The following is a 19,557-nucleotide window of genomic DNA, read 5'->3' as shown; positions in this document are numbered from 1 at the left end:
GGAGGACATGGTAGAAAAAGATACATTGATTGCCACCAGAATCACCAGTGTTTGGCGGTATCAAAAGAAGAAGCGGTGGTGTCGGGCCACGTCGGGTGACGATTGTGGGCAGGAGACGGAGTGGAGAATCGGGCTTGTCGAGGGTTTGCCGGCTGGCAGGAGGGGCAGTGCCACACTCCAACCAGCGACGGCCAGCACCGTCAGACCGTTTTCGGCATTGGCTGGCGGAGGACGCACAAGGCAACGCCCAGCCCAAAATTACACGACAACAGACTCTAAGCTGAATTAGGGTTAGCGTAAACCTAGTAACCAATCAACAGAAAGAAAGTGGATACCTTTGCCACCCGGGCTGCAAGAAAAGTGGCCAGTGCATTCGCTCAGAGTGTGTCTGGTGCTCGTCTTGGTGTGGGTGTGGCCCGGGGTCCTGCCTCTCGCGTGCAGGAGACCCCTGTAGGCCACCCCAGTGCCCCCCATCCACCCACCATTTCCCTCTGACCAACCCATTTGCCCGCTCCGATTGCTCTGTCCCTCTCCTCCCTCGCCTCTCTCCTACTTTACCTCTCAACCTACCCATCTCCTCGTCCCACCAAAACCACCACCAAAACCTATCCTCCCCCCCAAAACCAAAAAAAGGCGTTTCAACAAGAATCACCACCACGACACAACACACACGACCACAACGATTATTCCCATCTAATTCGGTTCATTTTGGCAATCAAATCCACAACGCCGTCCACCTCACTTTTCGCCCTCGGTTAGCCCGGTTTCATTGTTATTGTTTCAAAATTGCAGCTCGGCTTCCGCACAAAACCCTCGCCACACCCACAACCACCACCGCAACCACCACCTCCAGACTCACCATTCGATCCCTTCACGACGACGACGCTTTTTTGGCTTGAGAGTGTCAACACCATTCATAATGTCTTCCTACTATCAATTGCACCAGCAGCATCCAACACCTGCCACAGCCCCTGCCGTCTCGCACACGCACCATGGCGGCCGCAACCGAAGAGCCCCCAGGTTATCGGTCTCGCAGCATCCCCAGAAGCAGTTTCGCGGTGTGCGTAGCATGAAGGAGTTGACCGAGTCGGTAAACCTGTCTAGCTTTCGGTCAAGGTTCGAGGCCTGCCGGTCCTTTGATCTGGAAGACGACATGGAGTTCTGCCCAGGCCTGTTGACCGAGACTGATGTGAGCACTCCCCCTCCCTCTGGCCCGGCGCCATTGGTGGACACGGACCTCTTTTGCACCGCTGCCACGTTCAAGAACTGACATTGATGGCCCCAAAGCTCGTGTCGATAAACAGCTCGTCTTCGGAGCGTTCTTCGCTGGCAAGCAACTCACCCCAAGGGTCTCCCACTCAGCAGCCCATCCAGGTCGCCCACTACCCTGTCCAGACCGGCTCGCCAGTGTATGCTCCTCCATATCAAAGCCACTCTAGCAACCTCAAGATCCACCAGCCTGCCGCTACCCGCGCCCGCAACGCCATCCCCATCGTCAACCCTGCTACCGGCATTACCATGTCGAGCCCACCTCCTTCGGTCTCTCCTGCCCGGATGCAGCCGCAAAACATCGGCCGGCGGTGGTAAGTTGGGGCTGTCGTCTCGCTTCCGCTGTGACGCTAGACGAGATTGAGAGCCCCGACTGAAACGCCGTCGTCGTCGGTGCAAACTACGAACATTGTAAAATTACTTGCATGCGCACATTCGTTCCGAGCAGCTGTTCATCTTGGCGGGCACCGAAAAGAAAAGCAAAGTAGCAGGCATCGATTCTTCTTCTTTTTTTTTTTACCACCTTCCCTCTGGCAGGCAGGGGCGACAACTTCACCATGGATACTCGACTTCCTTGCACAACCCCCTCACGATACCCTTATCACCTGTACAAAATAACATCCTTAATCGACTCTTGTGCGACTTGTTTCGAAGCGGAAAAAACTTTTGACTTTTGGGATGGCGCGACGAAAGAATAATCGATACCTCTTCGTTTGTTGTTTCTGATACCACAAAACGTATATTATTTTCGGGCCGGTGTTTCCGACCTCGAAAGATGAGGGCTGCGGTTTTTGTTCTGCGGTTTACAACGAATGGGCGTTTTTCAGGTGGTTTTGCATCATCAACAAGCCAGCTTCATTGTTTTTGCATCGGTGTCTCACGACGGAGTTTCACAGCGGTCTTCACTTTCTGGTTCTTTTTCTCGATACCATACAACATTTCGGGCTGGCGTCATCTCTTTTGCGTCTCGTCGTTACGGGGAAGCGACGACTTTTCAGTCTCACGATAAAAAAAACGTCATTACGGTCTCACGGGTCTTTACGAGTTCATTACAAAGAAAAGAATATCGACATATAGAGTGGCCCGGGGGTCTCTCCTCGGCCGTCTGTTTGGGGCTGGTTGGGGGTGCTTTTTCTCTCTTCTTGCAACCTAGGTGTTCTGATCTTTGGGTGGTGCGGGTTTTACAACATGGGCGAAATATCTTTTTTGGGGAGGTCTGGTCGGCAAAGACATTGCGGTTTTGTTGGTTGAGAAATATCTCGGGCGAAGGAAATTGGGGAAGGGTGGAGTTGGTTGTGTTTTTGTCTCTGTTTCATATTGTTGTCTATTGTGGCTATTTTTTGGCCTCCTCTCTTGTACCACTGGGGTTGGGGGGGCTTGGGTGGCATTCGGCGGGCGAATTGTTCACCCATTGATATCCTCTTATTTTTGTGTTGACCTGGGATTTTTTTATTTTGTCAAAGGGCCTTTTTTGCATCTCTGGACGGGTACACTACTGGGCGCGCGGAAATCAAATGGTGGGCGGGGTGAAAGCACATAACTTATTGTTTTCTGGGTTCCCCTTTGCGGGGCCTTCTCTCTATGGAAAGATATCTTTGTCGTATCTTTTGCTTTGGGGTGTAGGCGTCTTGTATTTGGGAAAGCGGCCGCTGTCTGTTGTGTGTGTTTGTGGTGTGTGCGTGTTAGTTTTGATAGTGTCTACCTAGCCTGGGTTGGTTTTGGTGGGCTCTCTTTCTATCGGTGGTGTCCAGCGTATTTTTTTTCGTTCCCCAGTTTTTGGGTTTGAGACGAAGAGGGAGCGTTGTGTTTGCCAAGATATGAATAACTTTTTCTTGTGATTATGGGAAATCTTGAACATTGGCCGTGGGTATATGGCTTCTTCGCTCTGATTACTGGTTCCAATTTTGCTTGATATGATGTGTGTCTATCGTTTGTTGAGAGGTGTATCTAACCGCCAGTTTTCAAAGCATAGGCAGTGATCATGTTCCTTTCGAAGTTGGGTAAGAACCTACTGAAGTCTGTATCCTCGTTGTTGCTGCGGGTGGAGAGGTGGAATGATACGCCACGTGGTCGGGACAGCATGCTGGCGAGCGGGGACGAAGAGGTCAGCTGAGTTGCTGGTGGGCGAATCATGAGTTTATAGAGTCGGAAAGGAACCTGAGGAGCATTGAAGGAACTGCAGATCTAAACTGAAGGTTGATGGAAACGGTGGGTTTGGCGCGAACGGTCACGGTTGATGTGAGATGGGTTAGGATCCTCAAGGTCGGGTCTATTACGACGTAAAGAGACTCCGCTGGTTGGGTATATTTTATGGAGTAATTTTGGAGATGATGGTGGGGGGAAGTTTGGGTCATTTTGGTGGTTGGGTTGTGGTTGCTGTGGGTGTGGTTGATGTGTGGGTGGGAAAAGGGGCTCAGGGGGTGGTGTTTTCTATGGCTGTGGCACAAAGATACCACTATAGGTACCTTTATTCTCTTAGAGACTCTCTATAAGGATCATGCTGCTTTGTGTGTCTTTTGTGATTTTGCTGCAAGTGCAATAGCTTTTTTTCTTCATTGTCAGATGTGGTCAGGGAAGTGAAAGTCATCCTGGTTTTGAAGATCTCTACGTAGGTTCTCTTATCTGACTTTTGTCCGAGTTGGACAGGGCAGTATCTTGGTGTTCTCTCTGCTGGCTGACCTCGGACTGGGGGTGTGTATACTGATGCGAAAGGGTGGAGATAATGTTTCAACGTAAAGGCTCGGGGCCTCTGTCTTTGGCTATCTTGCTATGTCATGGTATACCTCTTGGGAGGTAGGATTTTCTGTTGGGGTGCTCTTGGTAAGCTTGGAAGTAGGTATTGAGGGCTGGGTTTGATGTACGGTAAGTGATACGAGGTGAGTTTGCCTTAGCCTTTATAAGGGCATTACTCCGGATTGATAGAAGGTGCAAGATCAGAGGTAAATCTTGTTCCAGCTCGTCCAAGTAGGATATCTGGACAACGATGGATTACAGGCAAGTTGTGTCCCAGCTTGACCTGTCCGAGGGCAATCCGAGCAATACCCAAAGCCGTAGTCAAGCAGGTCTCTCTCAGCGTCCTCTGTCTTACTGACACTCTGACTTCTGATACACCCAGTCCATCTGAGCTCTATTATCAGAGGCTATCTCAACAGTTTCCTGTCCCCGCCTGTCTCTTCCATCGAGATGAGTTAGTGGGGCCGATAGTGAATAGTTTGCCATGTTGCTCCCATCCAAGCTGATAGAAGCAGTCAGTTATGTGGGGCATGATCAAGTGATAGGGGAAAGGTAGTATATAGGCTTGCTCTGCGGGTTATCGGCGATCTTTCTCTTCTACCCCACAAGCCTCTACAATCAACTCAGAAACAACTCTCTGTATAAGTACCTCTCGTTTCCACACGGCTCGGAATCGTATTTCGCTTTGGCGTTCTTTGCTAGCAAAAGGGACAATCATGTTTAATACAGGTACACCGTTCAAAGGCTCGTGGCAGATCAGGCCTCGGCCCCGTCTGAACCAGTAAGTTGCTTCCATCATCCCAATGTGATGTCGTCGACGGCAAAATCATCACCAGCAGGATTGCACCTTCCCTGAAAAGCCGGGCCAACTTTCGTCGCCGAGCTCTGGGCCTATAAATCTTTGCGCAGCTTGCAAATTCTCTTCCCTTTCTTCTCTCTTTCACCACACCTCACACTCACGCTTGGAGTGCCTGGGGCGACAATCCGCCAGCTCTCAACTCCATTCATATCCTCATTGACACTCACAATCACATACACAAACGGAAACATGCCTCGCCCAGCGGCTAACTTTTTCGACCCCAGTTGGTTCGCCGGCCGGATCGTGACCATCTACCTTGGTCCTGATCTCCAGGCGCGGAACGTTCACGAGAAATTGCTGACGCAGAATTCACCCTTCTTTACCCGCTTGCTTAGTGGCGGAACACGTGCGACGCTCACTTCTGGCGAGGGCCTTGCTGGTCCCGCCTCGCCTGCCAGCTATCAGGATCTCGGCCAGACTCAGGCCTCTGTTCAGCAGCCTCATGGTTTTGGTCAGGCTCAGGGTCTTAGTCCAGCCTCCAGTCCTGCCAACACTCCTACTTCACAGAATGAGGAACCCATCAGACTTCCTGATGTCGACCCCAAGCTCTTCAACATCTTTCTGCGTTGGGGCTATGGCAATGCTTTTGCTCTCTCTGGCAACACGGGCTCGTTTCGGCTCCCGGCTCCTTACGAAGATTCTGAAGGGGAGAGTGCCACTATCCGTGATTAGTATGAGTTTTTGCTGATTTATAATCACTTTGGTCACCTGCTAACTCTTTGACACCAGCCTCGGTGTCTACGTTCTCGGCTACAAATTCGAGTGCGTCGGCCTCCGCAACGCCTGCGTTGATGTCCTCTACGATTACCTGGGCCCTGCCTCTGCCGATCACGTCTGTCTCAGCATGCAGGACGTCGCCTTTGTCTTTGAGAACACCCCCAAGGAATCCCCCATGCGACGCTTCCTCGTTGCCCACCTCCTCTTCTACATCTTTTGCCTCAACCGCCGGGGCACACCCCTCCCAGAGGAATGGGGCACCGTCCTTGAGAAGGGGGACTTTGGGATCTCCTGGACTTTGATCCGCATGCTGGGTGACTGGAACTGGGCCATAGGTGACAATGTTCCGGTAATGATCATCAAGCCGCGCTCCGAGTTTTATGAGAAGACGCCCGCCCAGATGCAGAGGCTGCATTACCTTGCGAGTGTGGGACGCATAAGCAGTGTGCCGGAGAATAGCGAGAGCAGCACCAATGCTGTGATGATCAAGAGGGAGGATGGGGCGGTTGAGAGTGTTGGTCAGTCGGGTCTTCGACAGGCTGCCACGACGGTTCAGGGCTTGAATGGGGAGGCTGCTCAGGCTCCGATGACGCCTTCTCGGGGCAACGTCCTTCCTGGGTCGAGGGTTGGTCCTGTTCGGACTAATCGCAGGTTTGGCCGTGGTGGTCCTGGGGGGGATCACCCTGCTGAGCCGTACCATATTGATGGTTGAGGGGCTTTTTTCTCTCGACTTCTCGCCTTTTCTTTCTTGGCCGTCTTCTTTTCTTCTGCGGTGTCATTATCGTCAACTTTTTCGGCCAACGGATATGGAATAAGGTGATAGAAGGGTGGCATGCATTTCCTTTCTCTCATCATCAAGGAGCATGGCTGGCGTTTTGCGGTTTCTTTCATGGTGCGATACCCAGGGCGGCGGTTTTCACTTTGAGTTTCGGGAGGAAAGAGAAGGGAGGAGAGAGACTTGCCTTGATGCAGCGTGGGGGTTTGCTCAGCAAGGTAGCAGGTTACTTTAGTTAGAGGGGGGGTGGGAGGGCTAAAGTAGTCTTATCCAACGGCTTTGTTTTCAGTGTTGGGTGGGTTTCCTTTGGGTGATATGAATGTGTTTGGAGTTGTTAATATTCCCCAGGTGTCCAGGCAGATGCTGCATGCGGAACATAAGCGGAAATAAAGGCGAGAAGCTGTTGCAAGACAAGGGGTTTTGGTGCCTGAAAGACAGGAACACGAGGCCGCGCCCTCTGCTCCATGACTCTCAGATATTTATCTCTCCTGCTGGCCAGACCGGCGGTGATTCAAAACAGCCATCGGATTCATCAGTTGTTGAGCGATAGGCGTTTGTGCCATCTGCTCGTGTTCTGCCTAGGTAGCCAGTTGAGCACACTCAGACGACCAAGTTTTAATTACGCCTTCATTCAGCCACACCAAAGGTTACTACAACCATGACTTCTCAGCCTCTTGGGTTTTAAGACTGCCTGCTGTTGTGAACCAATTTCTGTCACATCTCACACCTGAAGACACCCCCAACCAATAGAGCCCTGCCGCTCCGAGACAACAACCACGACCAATCAGAACCACGCATGTCAAGCAGCTCTACCCTCGTATGCATTTATTGACCAGGTCTATCCCGTCTCATGTTGAAGGTGGGCATCGACACCAAATGGCCACCAACTGGGATCGCCTTCTCCAGAGCACTCGCCCTCCCCCAGACGCAATCCGTCGCTTTATTGACACCATATCTCAACTTGCAGAACCCGCCCCCCCTCCGGAAAAGAAGCAGCAGATTGAGCTATCAATCAAGGGACAAAATCCTGCACCATTTGTCTAGATGACATGTTTGACGACGACGCTAAAAGCGCGAGAATCTTAGTCATGGTTCTGAGTTGCCGGCACTACCTCTTTCATCGTATGCACACTCCCTGAATACTCTGGCATAGCCTCCTCCTAGCCCTTGTAACAGGTAGGTGTCTCGCTCCTTGGATGATTCAGACATCTACCCACAAGTGCCCGCTATGCCGCCAGTCTTTGGACCCCCTCAGGCACAGGTTGTATCATGCGGACCGGGAAGACAACTGGGAGCCCCATGACCAGCCGTCGTTTTTATCACAACGGGTCGGATCCCCCCGAAGATGGCGCGCCGGATGGGGGTGGGATGGGGGTAAAAGATGTTAAGCTAGAGGGCGGTAGGAACTTGCGAGTATTTGTATGGGATTAGTGCGCTCAAGAATCGGTTTTTTTTTATCAAGACCGGCGGAAGCTCGCTCCCCAGGTTCAAGTGATCTGGCAACACGTTGGGGACCGCATTTCCGTTTGTTTTGTCCGATTACACTCCAGCCACAACCCACTCACCCTCCGCCATGGCCTGGTGACCACCGGACATTGCTCTGTTTTGGCCCGGAGCCATCGAGTCCGGCTTTTGAGCTGAGCCAACATCTGTAATTCTCTCTTGGAACATGTCAAGAATGAGTGGATTAGCAGTTCAGAACAGCGTCAACGCACTCCCTCAAGAAGAGGCGCTTCCTCGCGAGGAGGAGCCCGAGGAGGTCTCTCTTGAGGGTCTCTCTCTGGGGGAAATCCCTTCTGATTGGAACGGCCCTGAAGAAGACATTTTCGACCAAATCGACAAAGAAGATGATTCTACCCAGGGAGACGACTCTACCCAAGAAGACGACTCTAACCAAGAAGTCGAGCTCACCCTAGACGAGATCCACCCCCACAAACAATACAATCCCCCGTCGGACACAGACAACTGCAGGGTGAGGGGAGACGAGTGTGCCATCTGTCTTGATGGAATGAAGAATATCGTCATACTGACTGAGTGCTGGCATCCATTTCACTGTATGTGTGGCTGTCATCTCACTGTCCTCGTTAAGCTCTAACTGTGGCATACCTACAGATGATTGCCTCGTGAGCTGGCTAAAGAAGAAATACAACTGTCCAACATGTTTGAGGAGAGTGGACCTGAGGAAGGTGGAGTTGTATTGGGTTGAAGGAAGGGATCAATGGGAGACTTTGCCGAGCCAGGGGCTGGAGAGTGTTCATGATGAGTTGGTGGGATTGCATACCTAGGTTAGGAGTTGGGGACTTCACAGCATTGCCCTGGAAGGGTTGAGCTTGTGGATGATTGGGAAAGATAGCTCGCTGCTGGGGTGTTTTAGGTCGAATATCTGGAATCTTTGACATTGATCATGCCCCATGAATGGATGTACCCATCCACATCGTTCATGTGTGCAGAAAATAAGCGTGCCACACACCCTCCTCCGGCAGCCCCCAGCATCCCCAAGCATATGGTGGCCTGAAGTTTACCAGAGAAAGTAAACTCCAGCCCCATCCGAACCCTTTCTTATCCGACCGATTTAGATCCGGGAACTCTGCTCTTTTCCAGCAAAAAGATTCTTTCACCGACAAACAAAAGGAATCACTACACCTACCCATAGTTCATCATGGGTCTCCGATGGCACCATCATTTAAAATCCACAGACAACACCTCCACTACACAAGAGCTCGTCTATCGACCAAAGTCCGGATCAGCAACCACCGCTCCAGACCCCGAAGACGTTGAAGCCGAAGGAAACATGCCCCCCTCCCCCGTCAACAAAAGATGAATGCCCAATCTGCCTCGAGGAGATGAAGCCCGAGCAGGTGATAGAGAAGCTGTCCTGCTGCAAGAAAACACTCCGCCGTGACCCCCCCCAACCTAACCTCCTAACACCCCCTTCTGCCAACAGATACTAACCCCCTTCCCTACACCAGTAACCTGCCTCACAACCTGGACAAGAACAATCTCACGACCCTATACCCTCCTATCCTGCCCTATATGCCGTGGCCAGCTCCTGCGTGCAACCAACAACACCAGAATCAGCTTCCTGGAAATCTTGCGTCGAGACGAGAGGAGAACCACTACCTAGCTTTGAAGACATGATTGTCCCTATGACCCGGCGCCAGGGAGAAGATTTGGGGGAGTGGGAGATGTGTGTCACAAGATGATGTCTGAATGGCACGGGCCATGGGTATCTATGAGGGCGTATGGCTAAATGGGTAGACCATGCTGGGGATTTATATCTATCTTGTTGTCATTGAGAAGGAGGAGAGGAAGTGGAGGTGGATGGGGCTGAGGGCTGATTTGTACTGAAGGTGGTTGGTAGGGGATGGAGACTTCTGTGTTCTTGCTTGTTGAGACGAGAGAGATACTTTGATTGTGTGCTTGTTTGTGATTAGGGGTGGTAACATGCCGTTTGGTGCCAATTGCAATTTGATCAGATGGTGGCATTGTGAAATGCTGTGCCTGCTTTGGTGCGAAATGGGCAGTAAGGGTTGTTGAAGCCGGCCTCTCTGAGGCTGTATCTACTTTGCCTTCAAACTTTTGAATAGGTCCAGCTCATTTATCTGTAAAACTTAACCCTCACACAGTCCAAGATAGGTACCTTGCCGTGTACACTGCTTATCTGACAAGTCCTAACGGTTGCTCAGCAGTCGAACGGTGGCTCACCTCGTATGTTGGCGAGCACTTGAAGCTTATGCACCTAGCCCAGCCTCTTCACGTTCCCCACGGACACGCAACCATCCACCGTCGCCTGTTCCATCAAACACTCGAGCACAAATACCCCTCCCTCCCTCTCATCGACACAGCAAAGACCAAATGTTGCATGCAAATCTTCCACGGTTAGCCCCCAACCCCCCTCCACCCTCCGCCTCAAACGTCACTAACACCTCGTCAACAGGTGCATGCATCCGAACCTGATCCGAGTTCTGCCTCAAGGGAGAACTTGGCCGGAGTGGCCGGCGAACAACTTGCCCTCTCTGCCGGTCAGACTTGGCCATCCACTACCTCCCTCGTGACAGTAGCGAAACCTCCAAACCGCGCCCCTCGCCCCCAAGAGAGGAGCGGGGACCACGGAATTGTTATCTCTATTTCCTGAAGCACAGCAGGACCGACCAGACGAGCCGTAGGCCTGGCTATTAAGCGCCCGGGTGGAAGCTCTAGACCGCGCATTCTCAAGAGCAGAGCAGGAATTCCTCGAGCGCTCTCTGGTACGATATGATGCGGCGGAACTGAGCGAGAGAGAGAGCAAGAGGAAAGGCGCAGGGCAGCAGAAGAGGAAGCACCTGTGACGATATCACTGTTGTTTGAAACCCTTGATGGTTCAAAAAACGGTAACAGTCAGGAGGAGGATCATGCCGTCGAGGAGAAGGATCATGACGACAACAACGACCAGGACAACAACAACAACAACAACAACAACCACAACAATCAGAACCAGAACCAAAAACGTTCGCAAAACCGACAATCACCAAAAAAAAAATGACCAAAGCAGCAACAGCCACAAAAACAAGCTCCCCTTCACCATCAACCCTGAGGATATAAACAGCCACGACAACAGAACCAACCACGACAGAGACAACCCCCTCCCTCCAACCACGGTAAAACAACCACCTGCTTCCTCCTCCCACCACAATACAACAACCCTCCTCCCAGCCGGCTCGATCCCCTTGCCCACTCACCCAAAACCAACCACAACAAACCCCATAGCCCTGGCCGCTCCTTCACTGAAGAGATGACATTCCTAATGGTAACAACCATCCTTCAACATTGTTGTTCCTCAATGACCAGTTTAAATCAATCCGGTACAGGGATGAGAATACCGGGTGATAGGGACCTGGGGAATGGAATATACCTGTCCCACATAAAAACAAATTCAACTGTTTCCACACAGTAAAAAGTTGGAAACATTGGCTGTCTTTTTTTTTTTTTTTTTATAAAAAAAAGGGCGGTCTATTCAGGGGTATACCAGTACCCAAATACCACATCATCTTCAAACGGTTCATTAACCCCTTAGCTCTGTCTACCCTTCCATCTCATCTATACCTCTCTAACAACAAAATCCCCCCTTCCCACCCCTGCAAACAAGATCAAGTAACAAAGAAAAAAAAAAGGGGGGGGGCGGGGGGGGTATTCCAATAAACTAAGTAACAACCATCAAGTTAAAAAGGGTTGTGTAATCGAAAAAGAAAGAAAAAAAATCGCAAATCCTACTCTAAATATACCTCCCTCTTTTGCCCCCCATGTACCCCTGACTTGTCCAGACAATCCAGTGTCCAAACCCCTTTACCTCCCCCAAACCCCCTCCCGACCCCATTATCATCCAACTACCCACTCCCTGCCGCCACCGCCGTCGTCTTTCCCTATCTCCTCGGCGTAGCTAACCCCCCACCAATAAATCACCAGTCAGCATTCAACATCCTCACCCCTCTCGCTCTCCCCCCAAAAAGAACTCACCATTAACCATCTGCCTCTGCTTATTAATCCAGCTCTTCGGCGCGTCCTGCCTCCTGGCCAGCACCACATGGTTGCTCTGCAGCCTCGAGCTCAAATCATACCACGCCGTCGTGATCATGGCGTTTTCCTTTTGCAACGTCTTTATGATTTGGTCGTTGGCCGCCTTCACACACAAAGGTGGGGTTAGCATATACATGTTGACGAATAAAAGTTTGCAGGTTGGGATGATAAAAAATTGTGATAGGAAGACAAAACATACCTTTTGAGCAGCATACGCCCCCCCATTCTCCATCACCTTCAGCTTCCTCTGTAGCTCATACTTGTCTTGTTCCGACTTTTCGAGTTGCTATATTTTCATAAAAAAAACATCACGAATCAGTGAATCAAGATTCTCAACCCAAAAAGAAGGAGCAAAAAATGTTGTACTCGCAGAGATCAATGTGTGATGTGAGGATATGATGATGTAAGGAGTGATGTGACGGGCAAAAAGACAAAAAGCTCAGTTTAAAAGTTATTGTGTGTGTGTGTGTGTGCGTGTGTGTGTGTGTGTGTGTGTGCGCAAAGATGTGTGCTAGCCGTTGAACATGTTCCGTAAACCGGGAAGCCATCCTTTATTGTCCTTGTACCAAAAGGTTTTGATGGGAGGTGCAAGACCGCCAGGCGAGCTTGCGCTGTTGAGCCGTGGCCTCCCCCGCGTCGTCCTGCCCGCTGCCGCTGATGACGACAAGTCCTCATCATCCCTGACCTCGAGGTAATCATCCACCGAGGACAGGGTCGAAGAGGAAGAAGCAGGACTGTCAAGAGGAGAGGAGTTGTCGTCCGTCGCCTGGCTCAAATCGCTTGACCCCTGAGCATCCGACAGTTCAGGAGGCGTTTGCCCGAGAGGACGAGGCTGCTTTGATGATGTGGACGAGACAAACACATCCTCGAGACGCTCGCGACCCAACGTGAAGCTCACGTGGGGGGATGCAAGACGAGAGGAAGAATCGGTACTTACCTCCAGCTTCTGCTTCAGCGCAGTCTTGAGTTTCTCGATCTTCTCGGCGTCCTCCTTCTTGCTCTTGGCAGGCGTTGCCTCGTCCGCCTGCTGCTGCCCATTGGGCGCCGCTGCTGCCAGCGCATCGTCCAGCCGCTTTTGCGTCTTGTCCTTGGACACCAGCACACCCATCAGCTGGTCCTTCATCTGCTCGAGCTCAAACACCTTGTGCTTCAGCTGCTTGCGGGTGGCTTCTAGCTCGGTGCGCAGAGACGCCGAGATGAGCTCGTCAGATGACTTGAGCACCTCGAGCGCCTCGGACTGCTCTTGTCCGACAGCTTCCACTGCATCGTCAGCCAAGTTAGCATCTTGTAAAAAATAGTCCGGAATTCCTCCAACATACATTCTGCCTTGACCTGTATAATCTCCCGCTCTCTGTCATTGGTCAACTGCTCGAGCTCCACAATGCGTTTCCTAGCGGCCTCGCATTCCTTGGTGGTTTCGAGCAGCTGTTGACGCATATTGACAAATGCCGCATCCCTAGATAGCCAAACATCAGTACATGTCTATTAAAAACCTCGGGTTCCGCTACTAACTCCTCATGAATAATGGCGTTGGCAATAAGTGCCTCTATCTGTTCCTGGGCCACGGCGTGCTTCTCCATCTCATCCGTGGCCGTTTCGCGATAGTGATCCACTCTCTGACCAGCAAGATCGAGCTCGTTCCGCAGTCTTTCATTTTCAGAAGCCACAGCCATGTTGTTTCGTAAAAGGTTGTTCTCGGCCTTGAGCTTTTGAACCTCCAGCCGCAGAGCCACCGTTGGATCCGATGTGCCCTCCAGCTCATGTTCAAGACTGAATTTTGTCGCGCCGGCCCCTGGACTCTCGGAGCCACTTGGCTGCATGATATCTCCCAGTTGCAGTTGTTCCTGGAGCTCCCTAATGGTGGCCTCGTCAAGCTGGCGCTTGGATTCCAGATACTCAACCTTTCTCTTGAGTTCCTCGTTGGTGTCTTGGAGGACATTCTTGGATTGGAGGGTGTAGATGATTTCCTGCTCGTTGCTAGACAGCACCCGGACTTTCTCGTCGACTTCCTTTTGCAATCTCCGGTTTTGCTCCTTGACCTCCTCAAACAGTTTCATTTCCGCCTCGTACTGCTGAACCTGCTCGTCGAGGATCCGGTTGCGCTGTTGGATAGCCGTCAGGTCCTGGGCCTTTTTCTTGTAGTTTTCGAGTCCCTTGATCATTTGCTGCTGCTGTTTCGTTTCATGCTCCAGCAGCGTGACCTTGTCCTGAAGTTCCACAATTCTCTCGGCCTTGGCCCGTAGAGTCTCGTTTTCCTTTTCTAGCCTGGCCGCCCGAGCTGTTTCCTTGTCGAGCAAAACCTCCAATCGGTCGATCTCGTCCATCTTCTCGCGAACCTCGTTGCGCATGTCCCGGATCGCCACCGAGGCATCTTGCCCCCTGGTCCGCTTCAGTGTCTGGAGCTCATCCTGTGATACCCTCAGGTCATGCAAAACGGCTTCTCTTGTGTCGAGCAGCTTGTCGAGACGGGTTTGCAAATCAGCATTTTGCTTTTTGAGGATTTCCACCTTATCGCGCATCTGGTCCAGTTCCTCCTGCATGAGCTCGGGGTCCCGGGCATCCTGAATGTCGAGGTCCTCCTCTTCCCCAGAGTCACCCTCCCCTCGTTTGCTTTCCCTTTCCTCCTTGAGCTGACTTTTTTGGCTGATGATCTTGGCAATCTCCCCCTGGCTTGCCTTGTCAAGGGTCAAAACCTTGGGGACGTATGTCCTCGACAGAGACCCCAGGCAGGCTGCTGTGAGGAAGGCCGAGAGGAACTCGCAGAGAGCGTTGTCGTCTGGGTTCTCGGCGATGGCTCGGAACTCGGAGGGCGAGGGGGCAAGGAGGGGGTTGTCGGTGCGGAGGAACCTCGCCAGACCGCGGTAGACGGTCTCGAGGTTCTGTTTCTTTTCGGATTCTGATCTGGGGGCCTGGATGAGGCTCGAGCTTTGGAATTCAGGGGCCAGCATCTTTTCGAGGATCTGGCCCAGTATTATGCCATCTCGCAGGTCCTGCAAGGAGCCGGCCTTGCGGCGTGTGTCGAAGGTATTAACCCATTTCAAGAGGGCGGTTTGGGTGTGAGGGCTGTGTTGTGCCATGGTGGAACAGGACTGCGGGCTGCCGGCAGGTCGGCGTGGATTAGTCGTGGGTGTAATCTCAGTATCAGGTGTTGGTAGATGGGCTGTATTCCCTCGGGGTGGAGTGATGTTTGTGTTCCTGCAGTAGTAGGTGGTATCTGTAGTCCGTCTAGGTAGGGTATGAGTGTATCCGACTAGGTACTGGATGTTGGAGATAGGAAGGGTAAGTTGGGATGGTATATTAAAGGGGGTGGGCCGTGGTGATGGCGAACGTCAAGAGTGCAAAGGCTGGACGTGGAGTGCAAAGGACCCGAGTCCCATGGTTTTTACACGGTACAAGGCGTGGTTTACAATACAATGCTGAAGTGTTATTGCCTGAATCGGGGCTCTTGTCGTTTCATGGTCGCACGGGTCGGAGTCGAGGTTCAGATGCGGAGCGAGGAAGCCATTGTTCAGTCGGAGACGATGCGCTCTGGCCACATCCTTACAGAAGCTCCAGGCCTGATTAGCGCCAAAACTTCCCCACAGATTGGCCCGGGCCGCAGTGCTCATGGACCTCCCACGTAACCATAATAATGCATGAATAGGTACCGATTCCTGTGTTTCTGGTTGACTTTATCATTAATCTAACCCGGAAATAGGAGCTTTCTGTTTGCCATGAGGTGTTGGTAGTGGTTGTTACCCACATCCGAACCACGAGGCTGTTGGTGGATCTAACGTTGACTAGGAACTTCAACGCCGGGAATGGTAGGTATGGCACCGACGCAGGTGATCCCAACTGAGCGTTGGCAATCTGTTTTACTAGGTAGTTTGTTTCCATGCCAACAGGACTCGTAGTCATGGAGACCTTCGTCAAGAGTGCTAGGAGCTCCTCTAAGTGAGCAAAGCTGCTGGAAGAGTAAGCCGAGGCTGTGGATGTTCATGCCCCAACCTTGGGTACCGATGTTCCAAGTTGGGTTATAAGTCAGTAGAAGCATCTTACCATGCCACACAGCTGCGTCTTCAACACCACACCACACCACACGCATAACGTATTCAGAACTAATTCGCGAATAACCAATAACACTACCCTTGTGTACAGGACCCAGCAGGTCTATTCAACCACCCAACCATCCAGATAAACGCCAATCAGTGTAGTCCATCGTCGCACAAGGAGCCCTCATTCAGGGCGCCCCTCATGACCCATCGTTACTTGATTCTTTTTGTCCTTTTTTGCCTTCGTCAGATTCCAATGTGGCTGCCGCCCATGGTGTGCACCTCCTCGTCTTCCTCGACCGAGACCTTGTACTCCTCACCCCACGCGGTAACAGTCTCCAATACTTTCTCTCCAACCTTGGCCGCGAAGCCCCTGAATACAGTGTTAGAATCTTTGCACATGTGGTTGCACGCTGACCGCAACTTACTTGATCAAAGTGTACTCATGGGTAATGACTCCTCCGGCATCCTTGATGGCCTTCTTGGCATTGTCGACAACCGAATCGGGGGTCTCGGGGGGGTAGCTGATCAGGACCGACTTTTGGATGTCCACGGCAATGACGCCAGAGAAAAAGGTCAGGGCCGCGATAAGGAAAGAGAAGACTCTCATGGTATCGGTGTTGGTTGGGTAGTTCTCGGGGCAAGAGAGTAGAACTGGATATTCCCAGGTAAATATTTGCTGGCGATACAATAAATGACGTTTACGTTGACGTTGACAATATGTTGGAGGGGAGATGGTTCCCCAGACTTGAAAGAATGGAGGGGCCTGTCTCTTGATATGGGCCGATGATCAACCCCGGGCCCTGCCAAGCCATGGCTGACGCACCTGTCATGCAGTGCCGGCCGAACCAGCACCAAAGAGGATGCTCAAAAGAAGACGCTAACCCCATCCAGACTGGTGTTACGATGATATAAGCTGCCCAACAAAGCAGGCGGTGAGGTCCTCAGCCCGCCCTTGCCCCGTGCCTCGACCGCAGCCTTGCGCTTCCCAGACACCCAGAGCAGCCCACCCGCACCTGAAGCTAGCCCGATTGGGTACTCACCTTGAATCTGGCGAGGCAGCGAAGCCAGTGACGACGACAACAGAGACCTAAACAACCAAATTTACTTGCAATAGTCCCATCTTGACCCAACAACTGTTTTAGCACCAGCGATACCCCACGGCCCCGATTGCATTACTTTGACATCTCCCTGCCGCCCGCCGCCCTCACCCCCGACGACAAGTGCTGCTCGCCCACTGCAACATGCCCACCACAACCCAAGAGACGCTCTCGCTGGTGTCGCGCAGCGTCTCGGTTGCGCCCCTCGTCCTCCTCTCCGTTGTCGACCACTACAACCGTACCGATGCCAACACGTCCAAGAGCAAGCGGGTAGTCGGTGTTCTGCTGGGGCAAAACGATGGCAAGAATGTGCGGGTGTCAAACAGCTTCGCAGGTGGGATTCATCGCCAACCCGTCCAGCTGCTAATCCCATGCTGACCTGAGCCCATCATCATCACAGTTCCCTTTGAGGAAGACGAGAAGGACCCCACAGTCTGGTTCATCGACCATAACTATATCGAGAACATGAACGACATGTTCAAGAAGGTCAATGCGAGAGAGAAGCTCATAGGGTGGTACCATTCCGGCCCCAAACTGCGGGCCTCGGATCTCGAAATCAATGAGCTCTTCAAGCGCTACACCCCCAACCCATTGCTGGTCATCATTGATGTCCAGCCAAAGGAGTCGGGCGTGCCCACAGACGCGTACTTTGCTACGGAGGAGATCAAGGATGTATGTGTTGCCTCTTTTCTGTCGCATTGCTCCCCAGCAGCTAACCTCTTGACTTCCCCTCCCAGGACGGAACCACCGCTTCCAAGACCTTTGTCCACATACCGTCCATCATCGAAGCTGAAGAGGCCGAAGAAATCGGTGTCGAGCACCTCCTCCGCGACATTCGTGACGTAGCCGTCGGCACACTATCCACCCGCGTGACGAACCAGCTCCAGTCCCTCCAAGGCCTCCACTTCCGCCTGCGAGATATCCAAATCTACCTGCAAAAGGTCCTTGACGGCGAGCTCCCCGTCAACCACACGATTCTCGGCAACCTGCAAGACATCTTCAACCTGCTGCCCAACCTATCGACGCCCAAATCCGGCGGCAAGGCCGACAGTGACCTCCAGCACGCCATGAGCATCAAGACCAACGACCAGCTCATGGCCATCTACCTTAGCAGTTTGATTCGCGCCATCACCGCTTTCCACGACTTGATCGAAAACAAGAACCAGAACAGGCAGCAGGCCGAGGAGAAGGAGGCGGCCAAAAAGGAGGAGGCGGCGAATGGGAAGGATGGGGAGAAGAAGGAGGGCGGCCCAGCGGCGAACGGGGATGCCAGGGAGGGAGATAAAGAGAAGGAGGGCAAGGAGAAGAAGAAGTAAATACTCTGAGTGAGTGGACCTAGGGGTCTTGGACGGCGAGCACTGGGACTCAGAGACAAGCCCGCAACCACATACAAATGAAATGATTGTACGAAGAAGGAACCATAGATTTTGCCCGATGATGGGGACACAGTGGGCGTGTTATTAATATTTAACGATGCCTCGTTTCTAAGCCGTGTTGCTTTGAATCACAACTAATGACCACGAAGGCCCAGTTCTACACATAGACCTCCAGCTTCTTCGACTCCATTCTTGCTTCTGCCTCCACTCAAGATTAAACATCAGCAACAATCACAGCCATCTCCCCCTTTCCCACCTGTTTGGAGGTTACGTACCCCCCTAGCGCATTGCCCCATCTCTCGGCCAGGAGGCAGGCGAGGAGGTGTTTACATGTGGGGATTTGTCCCCCGTTTGGGGCCTTCCCATCAGTTGACATGCCACCAAACTCCCATTCTTTCTTGTCGTCGTCTGTTGTGATTTCTGCCAAGTGTAACTCTGGTGGTATTTGGGGAGGCTGTTCGTCCAGGAGTGATTGAACGATGGAGAAAGCAAACGCCGCGCAGGTGCAGTTCCATGCCTGTAAATGCACCACATATTTTTGGCTGTTTTCTCGATTTCCCACCCTGTCATCGTCGGGGTCGGGCTTGACTGATTTGCGTCTGCGGGACGGGGCGGCGGTGGTGGAATACACCACGTATATCGCGCCTCTCACATCTTCTGCTTGATCATGATCTGGCTCTTCGGATTTGATCTTGTCAGAGAGGGCGAGTTTCTGAACCAGGCCGCGGTCGAGGAGGTCGAGGGAGGGGAGGACGAGGTTGGGAAAGAGGACGTGAAGGGTTATGATTAGGTGGCGGTGGGAGACGGGGATGCGGGAGAGGGCGTTGCTGTTGGGCGTTCGGTTGATTGATGGGGGCTGAGGTGGTTCCAGGGGGATGGTGGGGAGGCGGTTTATGAGGTTGGTGAGGAAGTGTCGTGGGGTGGGTAGGGTCATCTTTCTTGTGGAAAACTAACAAGGGATGAAGAGGATTTTTTTCCGTTTTGAGAAAGAGAGTGTGCATCCAAGTGAAGTGCTGATGCTGGTGGTTGGAGTTGAAAGTCAAAGGTTGATGCCCCGTGCACTGGTCATGTCCGTCGACGTATGAAGTTCAGAACTCGAAATCTATTTCTTCAAACTTTGTACAATATTCCCCCAGACGTTACA

General features: G+C 52.2%; 7 protein-coding genes across 7 annotated transcripts; 4 read left to right on the top strand and 3 right to left on the bottom strand.

The window, feature by feature from the left end:
* The first annotated feature begins 245 nt into the window (after positions 1 to 245).
* Positions 246 to 4,231, top strand: QC763_305320 (uncharacterized protein). Its single transcript, XM_062910978.1, has 3 exons — positions 246 to 1,189; positions 1,288 to 4,145; positions 4,207 to 4,231. The coding sequence occupies exons 1-2, from the start codon at positions 920 to 922 to the stop codon at positions 1,585 to 1,587; spliced, it is 570 nt and encodes a 189-aa protein (XP_062766972.1). The 5' UTR covers positions 246 to 919; the 3' UTR covers positions 1,588 to 4,145; positions 4,207 to 4,231.
* Positions 4,232 to 4,827: 596 nt separating this feature from the next.
* QC763_305310 (uncharacterized protein) lies at positions 4,828 to 6,598 on the top strand. Its single transcript, XM_062910977.1, has 2 exons — positions 4,828 to 5,532; positions 5,591 to 6,598. The coding sequence occupies exons 1-2, from the start codon at positions 5,051 to 5,053 to the stop codon at positions 6,288 to 6,290; spliced, it is 1,182 nt and encodes a 393-aa protein (XP_062766971.1). The 5' UTR covers positions 4,828 to 5,050; the 3' UTR covers positions 6,291 to 6,598.
* A 1,314-nt stretch (positions 6,599 to 7,912) lies between these two features.
* On the top strand, positions 7,913 to 8,763 carry QC763_305305 (uncharacterized protein). The gene is made up of 2 exons (XM_062910976.1): positions 7,913 to 8,407; positions 8,466 to 8,763. The coding sequence occupies exons 1-2, from the start codon at positions 8,023 to 8,025 to the stop codon at positions 8,636 to 8,638; spliced, it is 558 nt and encodes a 185-aa protein (XP_062766970.1). The 5' UTR covers positions 7,913 to 8,022; the 3' UTR covers positions 8,639 to 8,763.
* A 2,527-nt stretch (positions 8,764 to 11,290) lies between these two features.
* On the bottom strand, positions 11,291 to 15,415 carry QC763_305300 (uncharacterized protein). Its single transcript, XM_062910975.1, is given in 7 exon segments — positions 11,291 to 11,496; positions 11,513 to 11,769; positions 11,847 to 12,009; positions 12,106 to 12,192; positions 12,844 to 13,166; positions 13,226 to 13,331; positions 13,415 to 15,415. The coding sequence occupies 6 exon segments, from the start codon at positions 14,981 to 14,983 to the stop codon at positions 11,753 to 11,755; spliced, it is 2,265 nt and encodes a 754-aa protein (XP_062766969.1). The 5' UTR covers positions 14,984 to 15,415; the 3' UTR covers positions 11,291 to 11,496; positions 11,513 to 11,752.
* A 177-nt stretch (positions 15,416 to 15,592) lies between these two features.
* On the bottom strand, positions 15,593 to 16,547 carry QC763_305290 (uncharacterized protein; the record flags this gene model as incomplete). Its single annotated transcript, XM_062910974.1, has 3 exons — positions 15,593 to 15,849; positions 15,945 to 16,310; positions 16,366 to 16,547. 2 exons carry the CDS (start codon positions 16,545 to 16,547, stop codon positions 16,184 to 16,186), a joined length of 309 nt encoding a protein of 102 aa, XP_062766968.1. The 3' UTR covers positions 15,593 to 15,849; positions 15,945 to 16,183.
* A 358-nt stretch (positions 16,548 to 16,905) lies between these two features.
* On the top strand, positions 16,906 to 18,575 carry RPN8 (proteasome regulatory particle subunit). Its single transcript, XM_062910973.1, has 3 exons — positions 16,906 to 17,371; positions 17,438 to 17,709; positions 17,775 to 18,575. Exons 1-3 carry the CDS (start codon positions 17,182 to 17,184, stop codon positions 18,351 to 18,353), a joined length of 1,041 nt encoding a protein of 346 aa, XP_062766967.1. The 5' UTR covers positions 16,906 to 17,181; the 3' UTR covers positions 18,354 to 18,575.
* A 52-nt stretch (positions 18,576 to 18,627) lies between these two features.
* QC763_305270 (uncharacterized protein) lies at positions 18,628 to 19,347 on the bottom strand (the record flags this gene model as incomplete). The annotated part of the gene is made up of 1 exon (XM_062910972.1): positions 18,628 to 19,347. The coding sequence occupies one exon, from the start codon at positions 19,345 to 19,347 to the stop codon at positions 18,628 to 18,630; it is 720 nt and encodes a 239-aa protein (XP_062766966.1).
* Positions 19,348 to 19,557: the final 210 nt, after the last annotated feature.

Source organism: Podospora pseudopauciseta, chromosome 3 (assembly GCF_035222475.1).
Source record: "Podospora pseudopauciseta strain CBS 411.78 chromosome 3, whole genome shotgun sequence".
In the NCBI taxonomy this organism is placed as follows: Eukaryota; Fungi; Ascomycota; class Sordariomycetes; order Sordariales; family Podosporaceae; genus Podospora; species Podospora pseudopauciseta.
Note: the sequence above shows the minus strand (reverse complement) of the source record. Positions and strands in the feature narration are given on the sequence as shown.